Source organism: Pseudorca crassidens, chromosome 6 (assembly GCF_039906515.1).
Source record: "Pseudorca crassidens isolate mPseCra1 chromosome 6, mPseCra1.hap1, whole genome shotgun sequence".
NCBI lineage: Eukaryota > Metazoa > Chordata > Mammalia > Artiodactyla > Delphinidae > Pseudorca > Pseudorca crassidens.
The window spans coordinates 23,103,835-23,122,261 of NC_090301.1; the positions used below are offsets into that span (position 1 = coordinate 23,103,835).

General features: G+C 36.4%; 1 protein-coding gene across 1 annotated transcript in view; it reads right to left on the reverse strand.

The window, feature by feature from the left end:
* SPAG16 (sperm associated antigen 16) overlaps positions 1 to 18,427 on the reverse strand; it is an 891,359-nt gene that overhangs the window by 261,156 nt on the left and 611,776 nt on the right. Inside the window, exon 14 of the mRNA XM_067740696.1 lies at positions 16,670 to 16,735. Coding sequence (XP_067596797.1) covers positions 16,670 to 16,735 — 66 coding nt within the window. The remainder of the gene's footprint in view (positions 1 to 16,669; positions 16,736 to 18,427) is intronic.

The following is an 18,427-nucleotide window of genomic DNA, read 5'->3' on the forward strand; positions in this document are numbered from 1 at the left end:
TCATCAGAGCAAAACTTTTCCTAATGCTTATGATTGACCTCTCTCAAGAATTATGCCAGATATTCCCATTGATCTTTTTTTTTTTTTTTTTTTTTTGTGGTACGCGGGCCTCTCACTGTTGTGGCCTCTCCCGTTGCGGAGCACAGGCTCCGGAAGCGCAGGCTCAGCGGCCATGGCTCACGGGCCCAGCCGCTCCGTGGCATGTGGGATCCTCCCAGACCGGGGCACGAACCCGCGTCCCCTGCATCGGCAGGCGGACTCTCAACCACTGCGCCACCAGGGAAGCCCCCCATTGATCTTTAATTTGCTATTTGTGGTATCTAAAATTTGTTGCATTACATTGATAGATAGCTATCCACTTTGTGTGTAGATTTTTATCCTTTAATTATATTGTATTTCATCAAGGAGCAGGACTAAATACTTTACTTGGCTGAATCGCCCACAAAACCTAGCATAATGCCCTTCATTTTGCAAATGCTGAATAAATTGAAAGCACAGTTCTGGTAGAATTGATGACACATTAGCCCAACTTCCTGTCTGCCAGATATGGTGCAAAATTAGTGGATTTCTGAAGGTAATGGGGAGAAGAAGGTTTAACAAATCACTGAGAGTCTTTCTAGTTTAAGGACAATTTTTGAAACTAACGTTTTATTCAAGGAGAAATGGAAAATCCCTAACATGGCATATGAAATTAATGCATTCTGCCTCTGGCAATGAGCCCCTTCTAAAAGCACTAGAGATACATTTTATGACTCTCATGTGAGTTTACTTCATTTTCAGTGTCATTATTGGCATTATTTCAGATATTCATGTATGAGATCTTTGTCTTGTAGGTCCTTGATGTTTTCTTGTGATATGGCTTGTCACACTGCAATACTCATTTATGATATATTTACATAGTAACGTGCTGACTATAATGTCAAAGTAGGGCAAGAGGATTTTTGGAATATGAAGGAATAAACCAAAGAGGTATAAAGTAAAAACTAAAGCTTAGTACTTAATATCTGAAGAGAGAACAATATTAAATTATTTCAGTTTGGCATTGCTGTGTACGTCAAAGGAAAGATTTCAGTTTTGCTGCTGGGTTTGCTAGTAAGTATGGAGTCAAAAAGGATCATTCAAATTTCAGAAAGACCAGATGTTGAAAACACATTCTTGTTTCTCTTAAAAGCCTTCTAACTGATATATTCAAATTCAATAGCTTTTCTCAATTTCTAAGGAAAACATTAGTGACTATAGACACATTTCTGAAAGAGGATATAAAGGTTGTCCAGATCAAAGTCTCCCACAGATTAGAAAAGTGAAGGCTTGAGAAATTAAGGGACTGGTTTAAGCCTTCACATGAAATCCATGGTCCAATCAGGACTATAATTCAGATTTACTACAGACACACTGTCAACCTTTATTTTTTATGGAAGAAAGGGCTAACTATAAATTTTAAAAAGAATGTCATTATCATTAAAATCACATATCTTCTGATTAAATCTGTTGACAGTTAAAGGCAGATGATAAAAAGACTCCCTCTGTCTGTCACAATGGAGAATGGAGTAACAGGGACCAGGTTTACTCTCCTGTGTGAAAAATCCAAAAAAATGGTCAAGATACAGGAAACAATAGTTTGCAAGACACCGTACATGAGGCAACAAAGGTCAATAACCACTGAGATACAGGAAATAATGATGTGAGCCATAGAAGATTGCTGTGACATGCTGCCTTGATAGTTTCTAGTCCACAGCACAGGGAGAGGGAACTGGACAGTGCATGGCTGACTCCGAGGTTGAGGGGATAAAGCTGAGAGTCCAAGGAAACAAGGCAGCTCAAGTTTGCAGAGCAGAGTACACGAGGAGAGAACCCTGGAGATCTGCAGAGCAATTTCCTCCAGTATTTAGCTGAGTAAAGATTGGCAAGTGCATTTGAGGAAACTACCCAGAGGCCTGGAAAAGAACCACTTGAAATGATTAGAGGGAACAGGGAAAGGCACTCACGTAAGGCTGGGAATTGTGCCTGTCCCAGTAGCCAGACTGAAAAAGTTCAAGATTCAGGGGCACTGTGTGGACTAGAGCACAAAGAAGTGTCTTGCTTCAGAAATGGGGAAATAATTAACTCTAGATTAAGAATGGCTGCAGTCCCACCTAACAAATCTTAAGAGCAGACATGAAAGAACCAATTTCTAAGTAATTTAATAGAAAAAAAGCTCAAGAATATTTATAGGAATACAAAAATATCTATCACCTAACAAGATTAGTTAAATGAATTTATGAGGTTCATGTAATATTGGCCAGAGGTTTGTCAATTTTGTTTATCCTTTCAAAAAACCAGCTTTATTGATCTTTTCTATTGTCTTTTTTGATCTCTACTTTATTTTCTGTCTGATCTTTATTATTTCCTTCCTTCTGCTGACTTTGGGTTTTGTTTGTTCTCATTTTTCTAATTCTTTTAGGTGGTAGGTTAGGTTGTTTATTTGAGACTTTTCTTGTTTCTTGAGGAAGGCCTGTATCACTATGAACTTCCCCCTTAGAAACACTTTTGTTGCATCCCATAGATTTTGTAAGGTTGTGTTTTTTTAAGATTTTTTGGATGTCTTTTTAAAGTCTTTATTGAATCATTTTTACAGTCTTTCCTGAATTTGTTACAATATTGCTTCAGTTTTATGCTTTGGTTTTTTGGCTGCGAGGCATGTGGGATCTTAGCTTCCTGACCAGGGATCGAACCCGCACTCCCTGCATTGGAAGGCAAAGTGTTTCATTGTTGTTTGTCTCAAGGTATTTTCCAATTTCCTTTTTGATTTTTATCACTGACTCATTGGTATTTTAGGAGAATACTGTTTAGTCTCCATGTGTTTGTTGCCCCCCCTCCCCCCGTGGTTGAGTTCTATTTTCATACTGTTGTGGTCAGAAAAGATGTTTGAAATAATTTCTACCTTCTTAAATTTGTTGAGGCTTGTTTTGTGCCCTATATGTGGTCTATCCTAGAGAATGTTCAAAAGAAGGTATATTCTGTTTTTTTGTTTGTTTGGTTTTGTTGGTGGGGGGGCACATAGTGTCCTGTAGATATCAATTAAGTCCAACTAGTCTATTGTGTCATTTAGGATCTCTGTTGCCTTATTAATTTTCTGTCTGGAAGATCTGTCCATTGCTGTCACTAGGGTATTAAAGTCTCCTACTATTATTTTATTCCTGTCAATTTCTACCTTTATGTCTGTTAGTATTAGTTTTATATGTTTAGGTGCTCCTACATTGGGTGCATATATGTTAATGAATGTAATATCCTCTTCTTGCATTGATCCCTTTATCATTATATAATGTCCTTTGCCAAGTAGAGTATCCTAGGTTGCAGGGTTTTCCCTTTCAATATATTATGCCACTCCCTTCAGTTCTGTAGAGAAATCAGCTGATATCTTTATGAGGGTTCCCTTGTAACTGACTCCGTTTTTGTCTTGCTGCCTTTAGAATCTTCTCTTTATCTTTAAATTTTGTCATTTTAATTGTGATATGTCTTGGTGTGGGTCTGTTTGGGTTCATCTTGTTTGGGATGCTCTGTGTACCCTGTACCTGAATATCTGTTTCCTTCTTAAGGTTTGGGAAGTTTTCAACAATAATTTTTCAAATACAGTTTTGATCCCCTTCTTTCTCTCTTCTCCTTCTGTAGCCCCTGTTATGCATAGGATGGCATATTTATATTATCCCATTACATTTTTTTTTGTCTTCTTGTCTGCTGTTGTGATTGAGTGATTTCCATTATTCTATCTTCCAGATCACTTACTCATTCTTGTGTGTTATTTAGTCTGCTACTCATTGCTTCTAGATCGGCTTTTATCTTTGCAACTGAGTTGTCTAATTTTGATTGGTTCCTCCTCTTGTTATCTTCACTGGGAGTGGTTCCTCCGCTTTTTCATTTTATTTAACTTTCTCTGTCACTATAAATTTAGGAGAAACAGTTATCTACTGTGGTCTTGAAGGGGTGTTTTTATGTGGGAGCACCCCTGTGTAGACTGTGTAAGTCCAATATTTTTGGTGTAAGGGCTGTTTTTGGTATAGATGCCAGCCATATCCTTCCTCAGTGTGTGATGGCCATTAGCCCCTTGCTGGTGGGTGTGATTGGTGTTGTGGTGTCCAGAGCCTGCACTGGATGTTGGGTGGGGCCTCCTCTTTGCTCCATGGCTGATAGACCTGTCAGAAGCTGAGGTCTGCTCCCCAGTTGTTGGAGTGGAAGCCCTGAGTGTTGGGTTCAATAAGGCTCTGTTGTCCTTAAGTGCATGCTCTGTCCCAAAGGAGGCGAGTGCTGAAGCAAGTGAGGCCCATGTGATCACAGTAAACCTATGCACCTCCCGTGCATCCATGGTTTTGCTCAGAAGCAGCAAAGTTGTGTCCTTTTCTCCACTGTGTTCATCCTGGACCCAGTGCTAGGCTGGTGCTGGGAGGTGGGGCCCATACCCCAGGCCCTCTAGGCTATCTCTGTGCAGCTAGACTGAGTCCTCTCTTAGGGCCCATCCTCCTGCAATTCACTGCCTAGTTGCTGCACGCACTAGCAGCCCCCAGTTGGTGCACATTTCAGGCTGGGAAGTGCAGCAAGGTGGCAGCCATCAATGCAGGGGTATCTCTGTACTGACTGCTAGCAAGCCAGCACATAGCACTCCTCTTGAGCAGAGTCCAGGGCCCTCAAGTCCCTCCATCTGTCCCAGCAGACCTCCCAGCAGGCAAGGGGGCTTCCCAGGGTGAGGGCCTGCCCATATCAACCTTCTCTTCTTCACAGATAGCTTCCAAGGGTGCTGGTCCTGTCTTGATACTTTTTTTCTTTCCTTTCTACCTGGTTATATGGGAATCTTTCTTGAAGATTTGGTTGTATAAGAGATCTTCTGCCAGCTTCCAGTTGGTTTTCAGTGAGAATTGTTCCACATCTAGATGTATTTTTGATGTGTTTGTTGGGGGAGGTGAGTTCCATGTCCTCCTATCCACCATCTTGATCCTCTGAGGCTATTTCTAATTCACATACCTGGTAAGCAGTTGCTGTGATCAGAAACTCAATCTGATTGAATTCAAATCCATTAGATAAACAAGAAGAAAGTCAGGAATAAATTCATATGTAAATCAGATGGAAGGTCTTTATTCAAAGCTTTTAAATTGAATTTCGATGCACATTATTATTTAATTTTGGCATAGTGACCTTGGAACTAGCAGAAGTTGAGGGTAAAAATACTAGATATTGAGGGAGGGGGAGGGGGAGTGGAATGTGGCTCATTAGTGAACATGGCCAGACAATGAAAAGCCTGAATAGAGCTTAGAGTTTTATATCTTTTCTTGTCACTTTCCCTGTGAAACTGGAAAATAAATTTAAGATTTAACTAACACATGCCAATAGAATTCTCATCCAATGTTTAAACAATTATAATATGACACATATATGTATAATTAATGTGGTCACTTGAGTAATTCACACACATGCTACACACACACAGACACAGAGCATATATTTTGTTGAAATGCTTATAGCTTGAGAGTTCTTCGCCTCTGCCCATCAACTTATTTTCTCTAAACAACCATTTTTTAAGTAAAGCACATATGCCCATATTTATTAACATTTGAATGAAGCCTGCACTGATAATCTTACTTCCTAAAACAACCCACACTAATGGGTTTTCTAATTTGTGAATTAAAGGACATTCAAATGCTTTTAAAAACCAGTTTGTCAACTGCTAAACTTTTACTTCTTTTTGATCCATTTAATCAAGCTGCTCTAACCCATCCTTTTCCCAGAATAGTACATTTCTATCCCTCCACTAGTCTACTTTCATTTGTTACGATGAGCTGAAGAAAGAAATTTGTACATAATTTTAAAAGATGATGAAATTTCTTTTTTTAAGGACTCTAATAAAATTTAGTCATTGATTAAATATTTACCAGATAAGTGTTCCGTGTTAGAATGACCCAGTTCCAGGTGATGGAGTGTGGTGAGGGAGAGAGGACAGGAGAGGTGCAAAACAGAAATGGATAAGACATGATCCTAAGCCCTTAATGAGGTATGGAGTCATCTGTTGAAAATAATTTGTAAACCTCCTAAATGGAATAAAATATATTTTACTATAACTTTACATTTTAGAGATATTTATACATGAGAACAAAATAGATATAAATGAATCTGATTCAACAGACTTGAGAATAACATCATGCTTTCTTTCCCAGTGCTCTTCATCCCAGGTTGGACCAATATTCTGTTTGTTAACCTGTAACTCAGCACACTGCCACTCTGTTCTTTCCATTTGCCAAATCAGGAAACAGAACATTCCCTTTGGAGTTTGAAATGAATAGCACGTGATACTACTGGAGCAGTTTTTGCATTAATTTACATAAGGAACTGGAGATCAGAGGACCCCCTGAAGAGTAAAAACTAGTCACAGTTGATGGTACACTTGAAATATACCAGGGATGGCAATTTTAATGATGTAGACACTTAACGTTATTAATCTGTTGTCCTTCATCAAGGGAGAACGCCAATCCTTCTATATTCCCAGAGTAATGAAGGGGGCAGGGCAGGAAATGAAAATCAGAGAAATATGAGTCTTCTGCTACAGTTACTAGAGGTCAGAGAGGGGCTTGGAACCTGGATATCCACATTAACAGCTGACTTTTGTGCAGACTGCGAAATATCCGGTCAAACCAGTCTCTCTCCTTGTTAGAACAAGATTTGGTTTTTTATTCAACTAAATCATTTCCACAAATATTTACAGAGCACTTACTAAGAATTTTAACATCTTTATTGGAGTATAATTGCTTTACAATGGTGTGTTAGTTTCTGCTTTATAACAAAGTGAATCACTTATATATATACATATGTTCCCATATCTCTTCCCTCTTGCATCTCCCTCCCTCCCACCCTCCCTCTCCCACCCCTCTAGGTGGTCACAAAGCACCGAGCTGATCTCCCTGTGTTAACCGGCTGCTTCCCACTAGCTATCTATTTTACGTTTGGTAGTGTATATATGTCCATGCCACTCTCTCACTTTGTCCCAGCTTACCCTTCCCCCTCCCCATGTCCTCAAGTCCATTCTCTAGTAGGTCTGCATCTTTATAGCAGTTACTTCTTGAAGTATGGATTCATAGGGTCACATTCACCCCCAAACACAAAAATAAGTGGAGAAAATCACATTAAAGGGGATAATTAAATTTTCTTGTAATTATGCTTATGAGTAAATTGGTGTGACAATTCTTTTTGCTCTAATTATGTGATTTAGGGATAATGTATGATACATTAGGCATTATTCATATATGTAAAGCAATCTCTTGAAAAACTCATGTTATTTACCATACATGTAGTTTTTCAAACTTTTTAAATCTCATGCAAGTTTAGACTGACTACAATTAATCATTACTAGAGAAAAATGTATAATTTTATATTGATATTTTGACATTAAAACATTTTTGCACTGTGGAAATTACTTAAATAAGACTTCATTGTACTGGAAGACCAGTTGCCTAAATGGCCAAATACTCTGACCAGTGACACTGTTTCTTATGAAAGTAGTAAATATATTTTGAACAATTTTTGGCAGCTGTATGCTCAAAACAAACATGGACAATCTGAAACATGTCATAAATTTTAAAATAATACTTTAAGATCAATAGTATAAAATAAATTTAATCATATCACAGCGAACATTGTCCAAAGAATGTCCTCTAAAATACCGCTTGAGTTCTGGCTTTCTAATATTTCCTAATCAATGAATATTTATTGGTTACTTTTTGTACCAAGAATTATGTCAAGGGCTATGGGCTAAAAAATATTAAGGTATTATTCAGCCAAAATAATCTATTGTGCTTCTCATAGCCAGGGCATTTTTGTATAAATAAACATTTATGAGGTTACTGTAAAATAGCCTCAACCATTCCACATTTAACCAATAAGAACAACCTAAGTTAACAATTATCTATTAGATGTAAGATATTCTACCTGCTTAATCTAATCCTTGTCCACTCCACGTGCCCTGTTCTTCTAACATTGCCACACCTCCACCATCTCAGGAACTTGGCCTTTGCTGTTGCCTTTGCTTGAGTTTTCCTTAAAATCTTACTGCATGGTTTTCTTAAATGTCATTCTCTCGGAGAGTCCTTCTCTGACCATTTTATCATAAGCTCCAACTCTTACCTTATTACTCTTTATCCTAATTGATTCTGGATAGATAACGCTTATTATTCTTGAGACTATTCATGCGTTTACTTGTTTAATGTCTCTGGTTCTTACCAGAATATAAGGTCCATAAGGGTAGAACTTGGTATTGTTCATTGCTGAACCTTTAATATTTAGAGCAGTGTCCAGGACATAGCAGGTGCTCAGTAAAGAGTTATGTTGAAATTCCATTATTAAACTTTTTATATATGCCAAAATATTTTAAGTCTTCTAAAGAATATCTATATACGTGTGTATATATATATATATATACACATACACACAAATTATCAGTTTCACAGTCAAAGAAGAAGTCAAGAAATATGGCATGATCATGTTGTTTCTAATTTTCATGGAACCATCTAGAAAACTATAAAGGCATAAATCACCTTTATCCAACTAGGGAAGTTATTGAAGGTTAAACTTTGGCGTCAGGGTAATATCTTAAATGTATTGTTTCTTCTTTGTCATATGCAGTGTTAAATTTCTGAGAACATAACAAAGTAGAACTAAAGAACCTCTATCAATTTATTACACTTAAAAATATTCTCTAATTAATCTTTGAATAGTTGCTTACACAAACTTTTTTTCCTTCACTTTTGTTTGTGTCACATTTTTCTATGAAAAATTATTTTTTCTTCACAAAATGTTAGGGCAAGAAGGTTACTTTCTAAAAGATTTAGTTTAAGAATATATACTATGGCATTAATTTAAAAGATATGAAGTTAATTTTTAATATGTAGGAATTATTGAAATAATTCAAATATTACATAAAATGAAAATGTCATGTTCCACATGTTTTAATTTTCTATTCTGCTGTTGTCTCCAATTTCCCCAGATAGAACCTGCTTTAGTGTTTTTCACCATGCATCTAAAAGTTTTGACTTATGCATCATCTAGGTGCAGTAATGAATAAGAACTGACATCAAATATCAATATTATTGGCCCAGCTAAATGGTAGTTGACATCAAGTTGTATTGCTGAAGAAGTAAACAAAATTAAATTTTTTTGGTGTGTAAGTACTGCCTGACATCATTTGTCCTTCAGAAGATCAATGGCTGCATGATCTAAATGTTATTTGTATCTATTTATATAAAATGGCCAAAGATGGATACTACGCACTTTCTGTTTGAGATTGGTTAAAAACAAACAAAATTCAGAATATCAGAAATTGAGCTTCCTTTGCTAAAATGGAGTGAGGATAACTTTTTAGGTAGGCAATTGCAGTATTTACTTTTTCATGATTTTTTTTTTTTTTTTTTTTTTTTGCGGTACGTGGGCCTCTCACTGTTGTGGCCTCTACCGTTGTGGAGCACAGGCTCCAGACGCGCCGGCTCAGCGGCCATGGCTCACGGGCCCAGCCGCTCCGTGGCATGTGGGATCCTCCCGGAACAGGGCACGAACCCGTGTCCCCTGCATTGGCAGGAGGACTCTCAACCACTGCGCTACCAGGGAAGCCCACTTTTTCATGATTTTTAAAAAAGATAATTAATGCATTTATATTCACATACTAGTAACTTGGGAAAAGCAATTAATCTATTCCAGATCAAATTTAAAACTCTTAACTAATTATTAAATGGTATACTATGATATGAAACAGACAAAATACTCCTATGGAGGTTTATGCCCATTTTTTTTTAGTGGAATTTAGCTCAAGTTTAATACAATTCCATAATTTCTTATTTAGAATAGTTTTAGAATTTCATTTTCTTATTTTTGTTAAAGTGTGAAATATATACTGCAGTTTTATGTTTATAACATTTATATTATATTAAATAAAATTAAATTATAGGATAGAAGAAAGTCATATATTTGTGTGTGGTTGTTCTTTTATTTATGTCTACTTATTTGAACACAAATGGCTAGAAAGAAATATTAGCTCCAAGAATAATAGTAGTAGTAGTAATAATAATAATGATAGTAATAGTAGGAGTGGTAGGAGTAGAAGTGATAGTAATAGCATTTTCGATTTGCCAGGTACTATGTTAAACACATTATATATATTATCTAATATTCACTGTTCTTTATATCATTCATTTTTACAAAAGAACTAAATGATTTACTCAAGATTAGACATCTTCTCAGCCATAAAAAGGAATGAAATTGTGCAAACTGCAGAGACGTGGATGGACCTAGAGACGGTCATACACAGTGAAGTAAGTCAGAAAGAGAAAAACAAATATGGTATAATATTGCTTATATGTGGAATCTAGAAAAATGATACAGATGAACTTATTTGCAAAGCAGAAACAGAGACCCAGACGTAGAGAATGGACGTATGGATACCAGGGCGGGGGAAGTGGGATGATTCACCACTATGTAAAGAATAGGTAACTAATGTGAAACTACTGTACAGCACAGGGAACTCTACTCAGTGCTCTGTGGTGACCTAAATGGGAAGGAAATCCAAAAAAGAGGGGATATATATAGACATATAGATGATCCACTTTGCTGTACACCAGAAACTAACGCAACATTGTAAAGCAACTATATATACACATACACATGGTATATATGGGGCGATGCACAGGTGGGAGCTGGCAGGGCAGAGAGGAGGAGGCACTGGTCTGTAGCAGCAGCTTCTACTACCAGCCCTTGGGGCACTCAGCCCTGTGCTCAAGCAATCATTGTCAATGACAAAGTGATTACTGAAGTTATAACTGTATTAAATTAATGCTAATAATTTGGATACTTTATTTCTGGCTGCTTGGGTAACGTTAGCCCTTAACCCAGCATATATGGTATTTTCCCTTTTTTTTGTTGTTTTTCTTTCTGGGTACAGCTGTAAAATATTTGGATATAGGAAATGTGTTATTCTTGCAGCCTTGATATTCATGGTGGATTGTAAAATATACATTTTTGTGAGATATCAAAGATTGAGATTATTTTGATAACATCATTTACAGATTTAAAAGATGTGGTTATCACAAGTCTGTTTAGGGGGAAAACTACTGCATAAAATAACTAACTTGGAATTTTTGCATCAGTTTGGAAAAAAAAAATAATGAAAAAAAAAGATTATACATCTTGTGAATGGCAAAGCCAGGATCCATAATGTACCAGGAGATAAGTATAACTACAATTGGGTAATTTTCCAGGGCTCCAAAGTTATGGAACACTATGATTTATAGAAGCTTTCTAAGGAGCAATTAATCTATTGTGAGAATTATCAATAAATGAGTTTGTGTCTTGCAGTTCAATATCCACAGGACTTTGAAAGCCAGTAAAGTTGAAATAAATAAGATGTAATGATACAATGTTGTAATGAAATCCGTGTGCTTTCATTTGTCTAAAACTCTGCATTTATTCATCACATTTTTTAATATTAAGTATGCAAAATAAGCTATACTAGATGCTGGAGCTATTGAGCCAAACAAGATTTAAAATGTCCTTTTTCTCATTCCTTTTTACTGCTTTCCAGTGTACAGAGATTTTTTTTAAAAAGTGAACAGACAGAAAGCCCCAAGACAATTGTGAACCATGACTGATCCTTCTGCTTCTGCATTGGGATTAATAGGGTCACAATGACTAATGAAAAGATGGGGGAAAGGAACCAGTTAGGAGAAAGGGAAAGCAATAGTTTCATTTTTAGCATATTAAAATGAGATACAGATATTTAGGGTGAGATGCAAAATAGCTAACAGTGAGTCTGAAGTAAAGATTGGGATTTACCTAGAAATCATCACGTGCAGATGAAATTAAAAGCCACAGGTTTGAGTGAGATGATGCAAGAAGAGAACCTGCTAGAGAATAAGATTTAAGATTGAGTCTTGATACAGTTTAGTATTTGGGAGTCAGGTAGTAGAGAAGGATCCAGAACAGTAGTTTAAAGAGCAGTGGCCACGGCGATTTTACTTCTCAGGATTCAAGAAGAAGGTTTTAAAAGTAACTATGAAAAGTAAAGTTTAATAATAATGGAGAAATGGTCATTAGATAAAACAATATGGAAATCAGAGAGTTTCAGGGGAGTTGTTGACTTGGAGTTCATATTTGAATGGTTGAGGAGAAAATGATATAGGAGATTTCTGGGCAACATGGAGGAATAAGATATAATGCAGAAATAATACCACCACTCAAAAGTCAAAGAAATTATGGATATATAGATATAGATACATCTGAACTCAAATAATACATAATGAAACAAGGAAAGGGAAATTTAAAGTTAATTTAAAGAAAAAAACCAGTTTGTTTGTATAGCTTCCTCCAGTGTTTTTTAGTCTGTCCCAGTATAGGCCAAAGAATGTAGATTTGCCAGTTAAGCATTACAGAAAAAACGAGGTCAAATTGAACCAAAGTCCTTTGTGGTGGAATTGCCAGAATGACAACTGAGGAACCCAGGCTGGGATAAAATGACAAGTGAAGGCAGAAAGGTGATAAGATGCTGAGTAAGATTTTAGCTGATTAGAGCTCTCAATGAAGTGGAAATATTGTACTGGCTCTACTTAGAGCTGGAAGACAGGTATCTTTAGAAAAGCAATGCTTGAAATTGAGATTTTGGAAGTGATGCCTTTAGTTAATGACAAAGTGCTCGCGGTTTGACTTTGGGAGTATGCGACTGAGGATAAAGAAGTGTTGGAGGAAAAGTGGTCAACAAGAAAGTGATCAGAGTGCTCTATGGGCCATATGTGTAGGGAAAGACAGTGATTCAGGAACTCTAGCCTTCAAAGAATGAGGGAGAGTGACTGGGAGCTTCCAGTAGTGAAGCACAGCAGTGAATCTACCTTAGGATTTCAGTGGGGTTATGGCACATTTTGATTTTAAAATATCTCATTTGATCCATGATCCATGACTTAATTCTGAAAGTCCAATCTGCCCTCAATGACTTTTGAACTAAAGCTGACTTAGCCCACACTTCCGGGGGCAACTCTTTATCAGACATCTTGAATCCATAACCTCTGATACCTGTGGATAGGAAGCTCAGGGTAAGATATCTAGGGATAGGAAATGCGGACTGGACTTAATCTTTTTTCTATACTATCACATTTTATGAGTATTTGGCTTTTTGATTTTTCATTTTGATATAGTCATTTTGATTCTATGGCCATTTTGACATGCAGAATGTGATTGTTATACTTATTTCTGTTATCGATAGGTGCCCAGGCCAGCATGTTTTCCCTTATTACATAGACTCTCATCTTCAAAGAGCTGTGTTTGCCCCTTAATCTTATCCCATTACCCTTCCTCTCTCTCACACACCCTTCTACTCCATCCTCTAATGATCCATTACGTGATCAACCAATTCCCCTGTAATGCCGCTCTCTGTTCCAAACACTTCCTTCACCTTCTTGGCCTGAATGACTTCTCATAGTTACACTCTTCTTCAAGTTCTCTAAAACAGGAAATTATTTCTCTTGCCCTCCACATGACTCAAGGCCAACAGAGGGGGTGTCTACTTTACTACAAATTACTATTAAACCCCTTTCCCTCTTATTTGTTTAAAACTCACAACTGCTGTAAAGATAAAACTGATAGACTTCACTCTCTTTCACCATATTCACGGCAGTTACAGTTTCCATGGAATTATACAGGTGGGAAACAAGTTAGAATTTGACTAGTCTTCTATTAAGGCTATATAGTATATCATTCACTTCAAAATCAAAATATCCATATTTTATACAATTAGTTGCAATAAAGATATACACCTCTACATTAAAATAATCAATATAACAGTATTAGAATAAAACAACAGATCAATTAAAAGAAGTGAGACTAGTACTCGAGGTAGGTCTGAAGTTTCCTTTCATGAGCTGGTTAGACCTCTAGAACTACTAGTAGTTTCTTTGATTCTACACAGCCTTTCAATTTCGTTTAATAACTAATGAATTGAGACTAAATTCCCAGCATGAATGTGTGAAATGGAGGTAAATATTCCCAAGGAAAGATGCACTGGTATTCTAATAGAGTTGATTTATAGTGTTCACCTGGCCTTACCAGGCAGGCACAGCATAGTCATCCTGACTATGTGTCTCTCAGAACAGCTGGGAATGTCCACAGAGAGATAAGGACACCCACCCCACCATAACATCACTCTAGAAAAGGACCAGAAACAGTTTCTAGAAGGCTTGATGGAATCCCTACCCTAGTCAGTCTATGGGTCAATTTCCTGGAAAACTGAAGGCTGGGGAGACTCCCTCTGATAGGAATACCCTGCTCATTTTCTTGCTATGTATTTTTACATAGTTTAAAACACTCTTTTACTTACATTGAATTGTATGTGTCTATTAATATTATTCCAGCAATTACTGTCAACTTTTAAAAAATATTTTGGTTTTGCTTTACAAAATTGACCTAATAAAAAGCTTTCATAGGTCCTTAAAGTGTTTCATTAATAGATTACTTTAAAAAGAGGTTTTAAATAAATGTCTATCTCCAACAGAAAAATCGGCCAGAGGTGAAGACATCAGAGCCCTAACATTATAACATAGAAATAAAATTCAACTTATACAGCTTTACAGAACCATATATATATACTGTATATTGCATATTTGTTTCCGTGATTCTTGGTTGTTAGCTGGATAACACTGAGTTTTACATTTTTTATTTCTGCTTACAAATCTAAAATTGTAGACTTTTCCTAAAATTGTGTTTATGTAAACAGCTGAACGCATTTTTAACTGGTAATGTAACTTGAATGCATATCCCTAAGGCATCAGACAATTAGCAGAACTAACACTAAATAATTCAAATCTCTGCCTGCCATGTATGTACCGCATGATGCATTTATGACCACAACTTTGCCGGAGGTTTGAATGTGAACTGTGTCACGATGCCATGTGCTTGAGACATCCTGGAAGTCTTTCAGTTACTGCTGCCTCCTCCCTCTTGACATTCCCTACCGGGTACGTGAAATACGACAGTTTTCAAAACAGTTGACACGAGTGATGGAAAATTTTACTTAAGAGTGTCATTCATCATAACAAAACATCACTTCCTTAATAGTATATTAACTATTTCCAGTGAAGAAGAGATAAATTAATGGAAAAATTCAATGAGGCTTTGGGATATTGATTTGGAATAGGGTTGTAATAGTCCCCTTGGTATGAACAAAGTGTGTAAGCAAAAACGGATTAGCCACTTTGATATTGGACACCTGGACCACATATTCAACATCCTGCTTTTGAAATATACATAATTAATGTATGTGCCCCTTGACTGCTGACTAAGTCTAATTTGGCTATTTCCATATTTATTAATTTTACTTTTTAGGATGTTAAATGGTACGTCTTTTTCAGCTATGATATTGCTTACCAAAATAAATGCCTGACTTACAAAATATTAGTTTACTTCATTTTAGCTTCTACTTAATTTTCCTGGGGTATGTGAAGCTCTAGGCCACTTAATAGATTTTTTAACATAAATATCCTATCATGTGGGTCCATAGTGCTTAAATGGTTCTATACTCTGCTAGAAATAAAATTTTACTTGGTATTTAGAACTAATCCATAATATATTGGCTCAATAGAGTCAGTCAAATGGAGATTCCTTACTAAGACAAATTTGTTAGAATTTAATTTTAGTTGAGCCAATCATGAACATTCCAGGGCTGACGACACCAGCACAATTTCAGTTGAGGTAAACAACATTCCTTTAGTAGAAATGATTTTTACTGAATATTTTTCTCTCTCTGAAAGAATAATAACAGCATGATAGTAATGGAGTTTTGACTAAGCTGTCATTTTGAAGTTAGATGTAGGTGATCTATCAGATTTCTTTTTTAGCTAATTGGAAAAGAAAGAGGAGTATGGAATTAAGATTTACACTCTCCTGGGAACTTAGAGCCAAATTAAAATGTTAGCTATAATTAAATCACAGAGTTTGAAGGGACTTGAGAGGTCATCTATCTAGTCAAATTGCTTTCATCTGAGAAGGAACAAACTTAAATCATCCTTCCACGATTACTATCTGAACTCTTTTAGAGACAACCCCAATTGGCACAGAAACTCAAAGCCATATTTAACAATCTTCATCACTGGTGAAATCATCCTGATATCTACACATCTCAAACTGCAGATAAATATTTATGCTATGTCATCAGTTTACATAAAGAAAGACATATGTGAAAGCTGTCCATGAGGAACTGAAGAACTGTCAAATCAAGGTTGCTCTATTCTAACCTGAAGAAAGGCCCTATTTCTTTAACATTTTTTATACGTTTCCTTTCAAGCATTTTCATTATTTTGTGATTATTTTGTGATTTTACTTTAAAATTTACAAGTTTATATCCCACTTACTTTCTTGAAGCCCACATTAGACAAAAAGCTTTTTAAAAATGTGTTTAAGTGGAGTTAAGTACAACAGATTTCCTCCTTGTTTCTACCACTGTATCGTGTGTGTGTTTTAAACTTCTGTAACCCTATACTACATATATATTATTTTCACTGCTATAATTAATTCTCAAATTTGTTCTCTCACCCTGTTAACGTGCCATTTTTTTCTGGAACTTTGTTTCATTAAAATGAATTTGTATATATGAAGCAGTAAAATAATTTATTGGGAGAACTGAACTCACCCTAGGAGTGAAGGTGGCATCATTGATGGAATGCATGTGACCATAGAGGGACTGCTCACATTTACCCTAAGAAAACAAAGCAGAAATACAAATCAAATAAATTCAATTTACTATGTGAAAAGAAAAGGAAAGATAACAGATCTTATTTGTTTCAAAGTAATGTTTAAGTCCATAAATAAAACTAATACATACTCATGGGAGAAAAGGCTAGCTTTTGCTGTCAGCTACCATTCAGAATCAGACAGGGCTGTGCTGGTGCGTGTGCCAACAGCATTAGTATCTACACTGAAATTCCAGGGTCCTCACTTTTATACCACTGAGCCGGCGGTGAACTCTCACTAACTGACTCTATTCTGCAATTAACATAGCTTTCAAGCCATGGTGCCAAGTAGTGAAGCCCTTATAGAAAGCCCTTGTTTTCAGCACATTTTCACCACTGCTGAGGGTGTGGGGTTCTTTCTCCTTTTTAATCACAAGATCACATTTTAATTCATAAACTTTCACAGTTTGGTATTAATATCATTACAAGTATAAAAAAATGTTACAAATGTGCCCAGTAAAATAAGCATTTGTTTTGTGAAAAACATACTTTGCATCTACCCATTCAGGTCATCTGTTCCAAACAATAGCTAAAACCAAAATTCAATTTAACCACAAAATTTCCAAGTTTTAGTTTAAACAATTTTAAGAAAAATGGGCCCATAACACATTACAAAAAGGATTTAAATGTGGGACCTTTCATTTTGACACTGATGTTCAAAGAGCATTCTTACCTACCTTAGGGAAATAACTCAAATTCCATAGAAGAACCAGGGAACAGAGAAAGTTATATCTGGAAGGTTGTTTGTAGATTCTTGTTATAGGCAGAAATTCAGATTTCATTCAACAGTGTATTATTCATTTAACAAATATCTTTGAGCAATTAATATATGTTCAGCACAATTCTAGGTGCTTAGAATATGTCAGTGAATAAAACAAAGAAGCTTGTCTTCACTGACCTTACATTCCAGGGGGAGAGGGAAAGTACAAACGTACAAAGTGTGCTAGAAGATAAGAAATATTTTTAAAAGGTACAAAGTGTGTTAGAAGATAGTAAATATTGTGGAAAGAAGAAAAGCCAGGTAGGGTAAGGGGTGTCATGAGTCCTGGGATTGAAGGGCTAAGGGCAAATTGAATTATCAAGTAGAGTGATGGAGTTTGACCACGCTCAGAAAGCAGGGTTTGAACCAAGAATGAGGCAGTAAGGGAGTTAGGCAAGCAGACATCTGGAGGAAAAGCATTCCAGGAAGAAGAAAAGCTAGAACAAATCTCAATGTGGGAGTTTGCCTGGTTTGTTTCTGGAATAGCAAGGAGGCCAGTGTGGCTGGAGAGAAGTCAGTCAGGAGAGCAGGTTTACTCAAAAGGCTTCATCTACTTTCATTCACTACCTTGTGCTTACTTAATCCTAAACCATTTAAGGCTGGGGGAGAGATTAAAGAAAAGACTGCAGAATGAGATATTAAAGACACAGGGTCATCATCATGCCCCCTCGTTGTTGCAGAACATTCATGGAATAGCTTGGAACTAAGTGGAAAGGCTTTGTAACTAAACTTATTCAATCCTCATTACTGCCATTGCATTCAGCACATTATATTTCAAATATCTATTTACAGAATTAATGCATGCTGTTAATCCCTTTGTACAGAATGCAAAATTTCCCCACATGAATTTAAATTCATAAAAATATGTTGAAATACTCTGGCGCCCTCTCAGGATTCC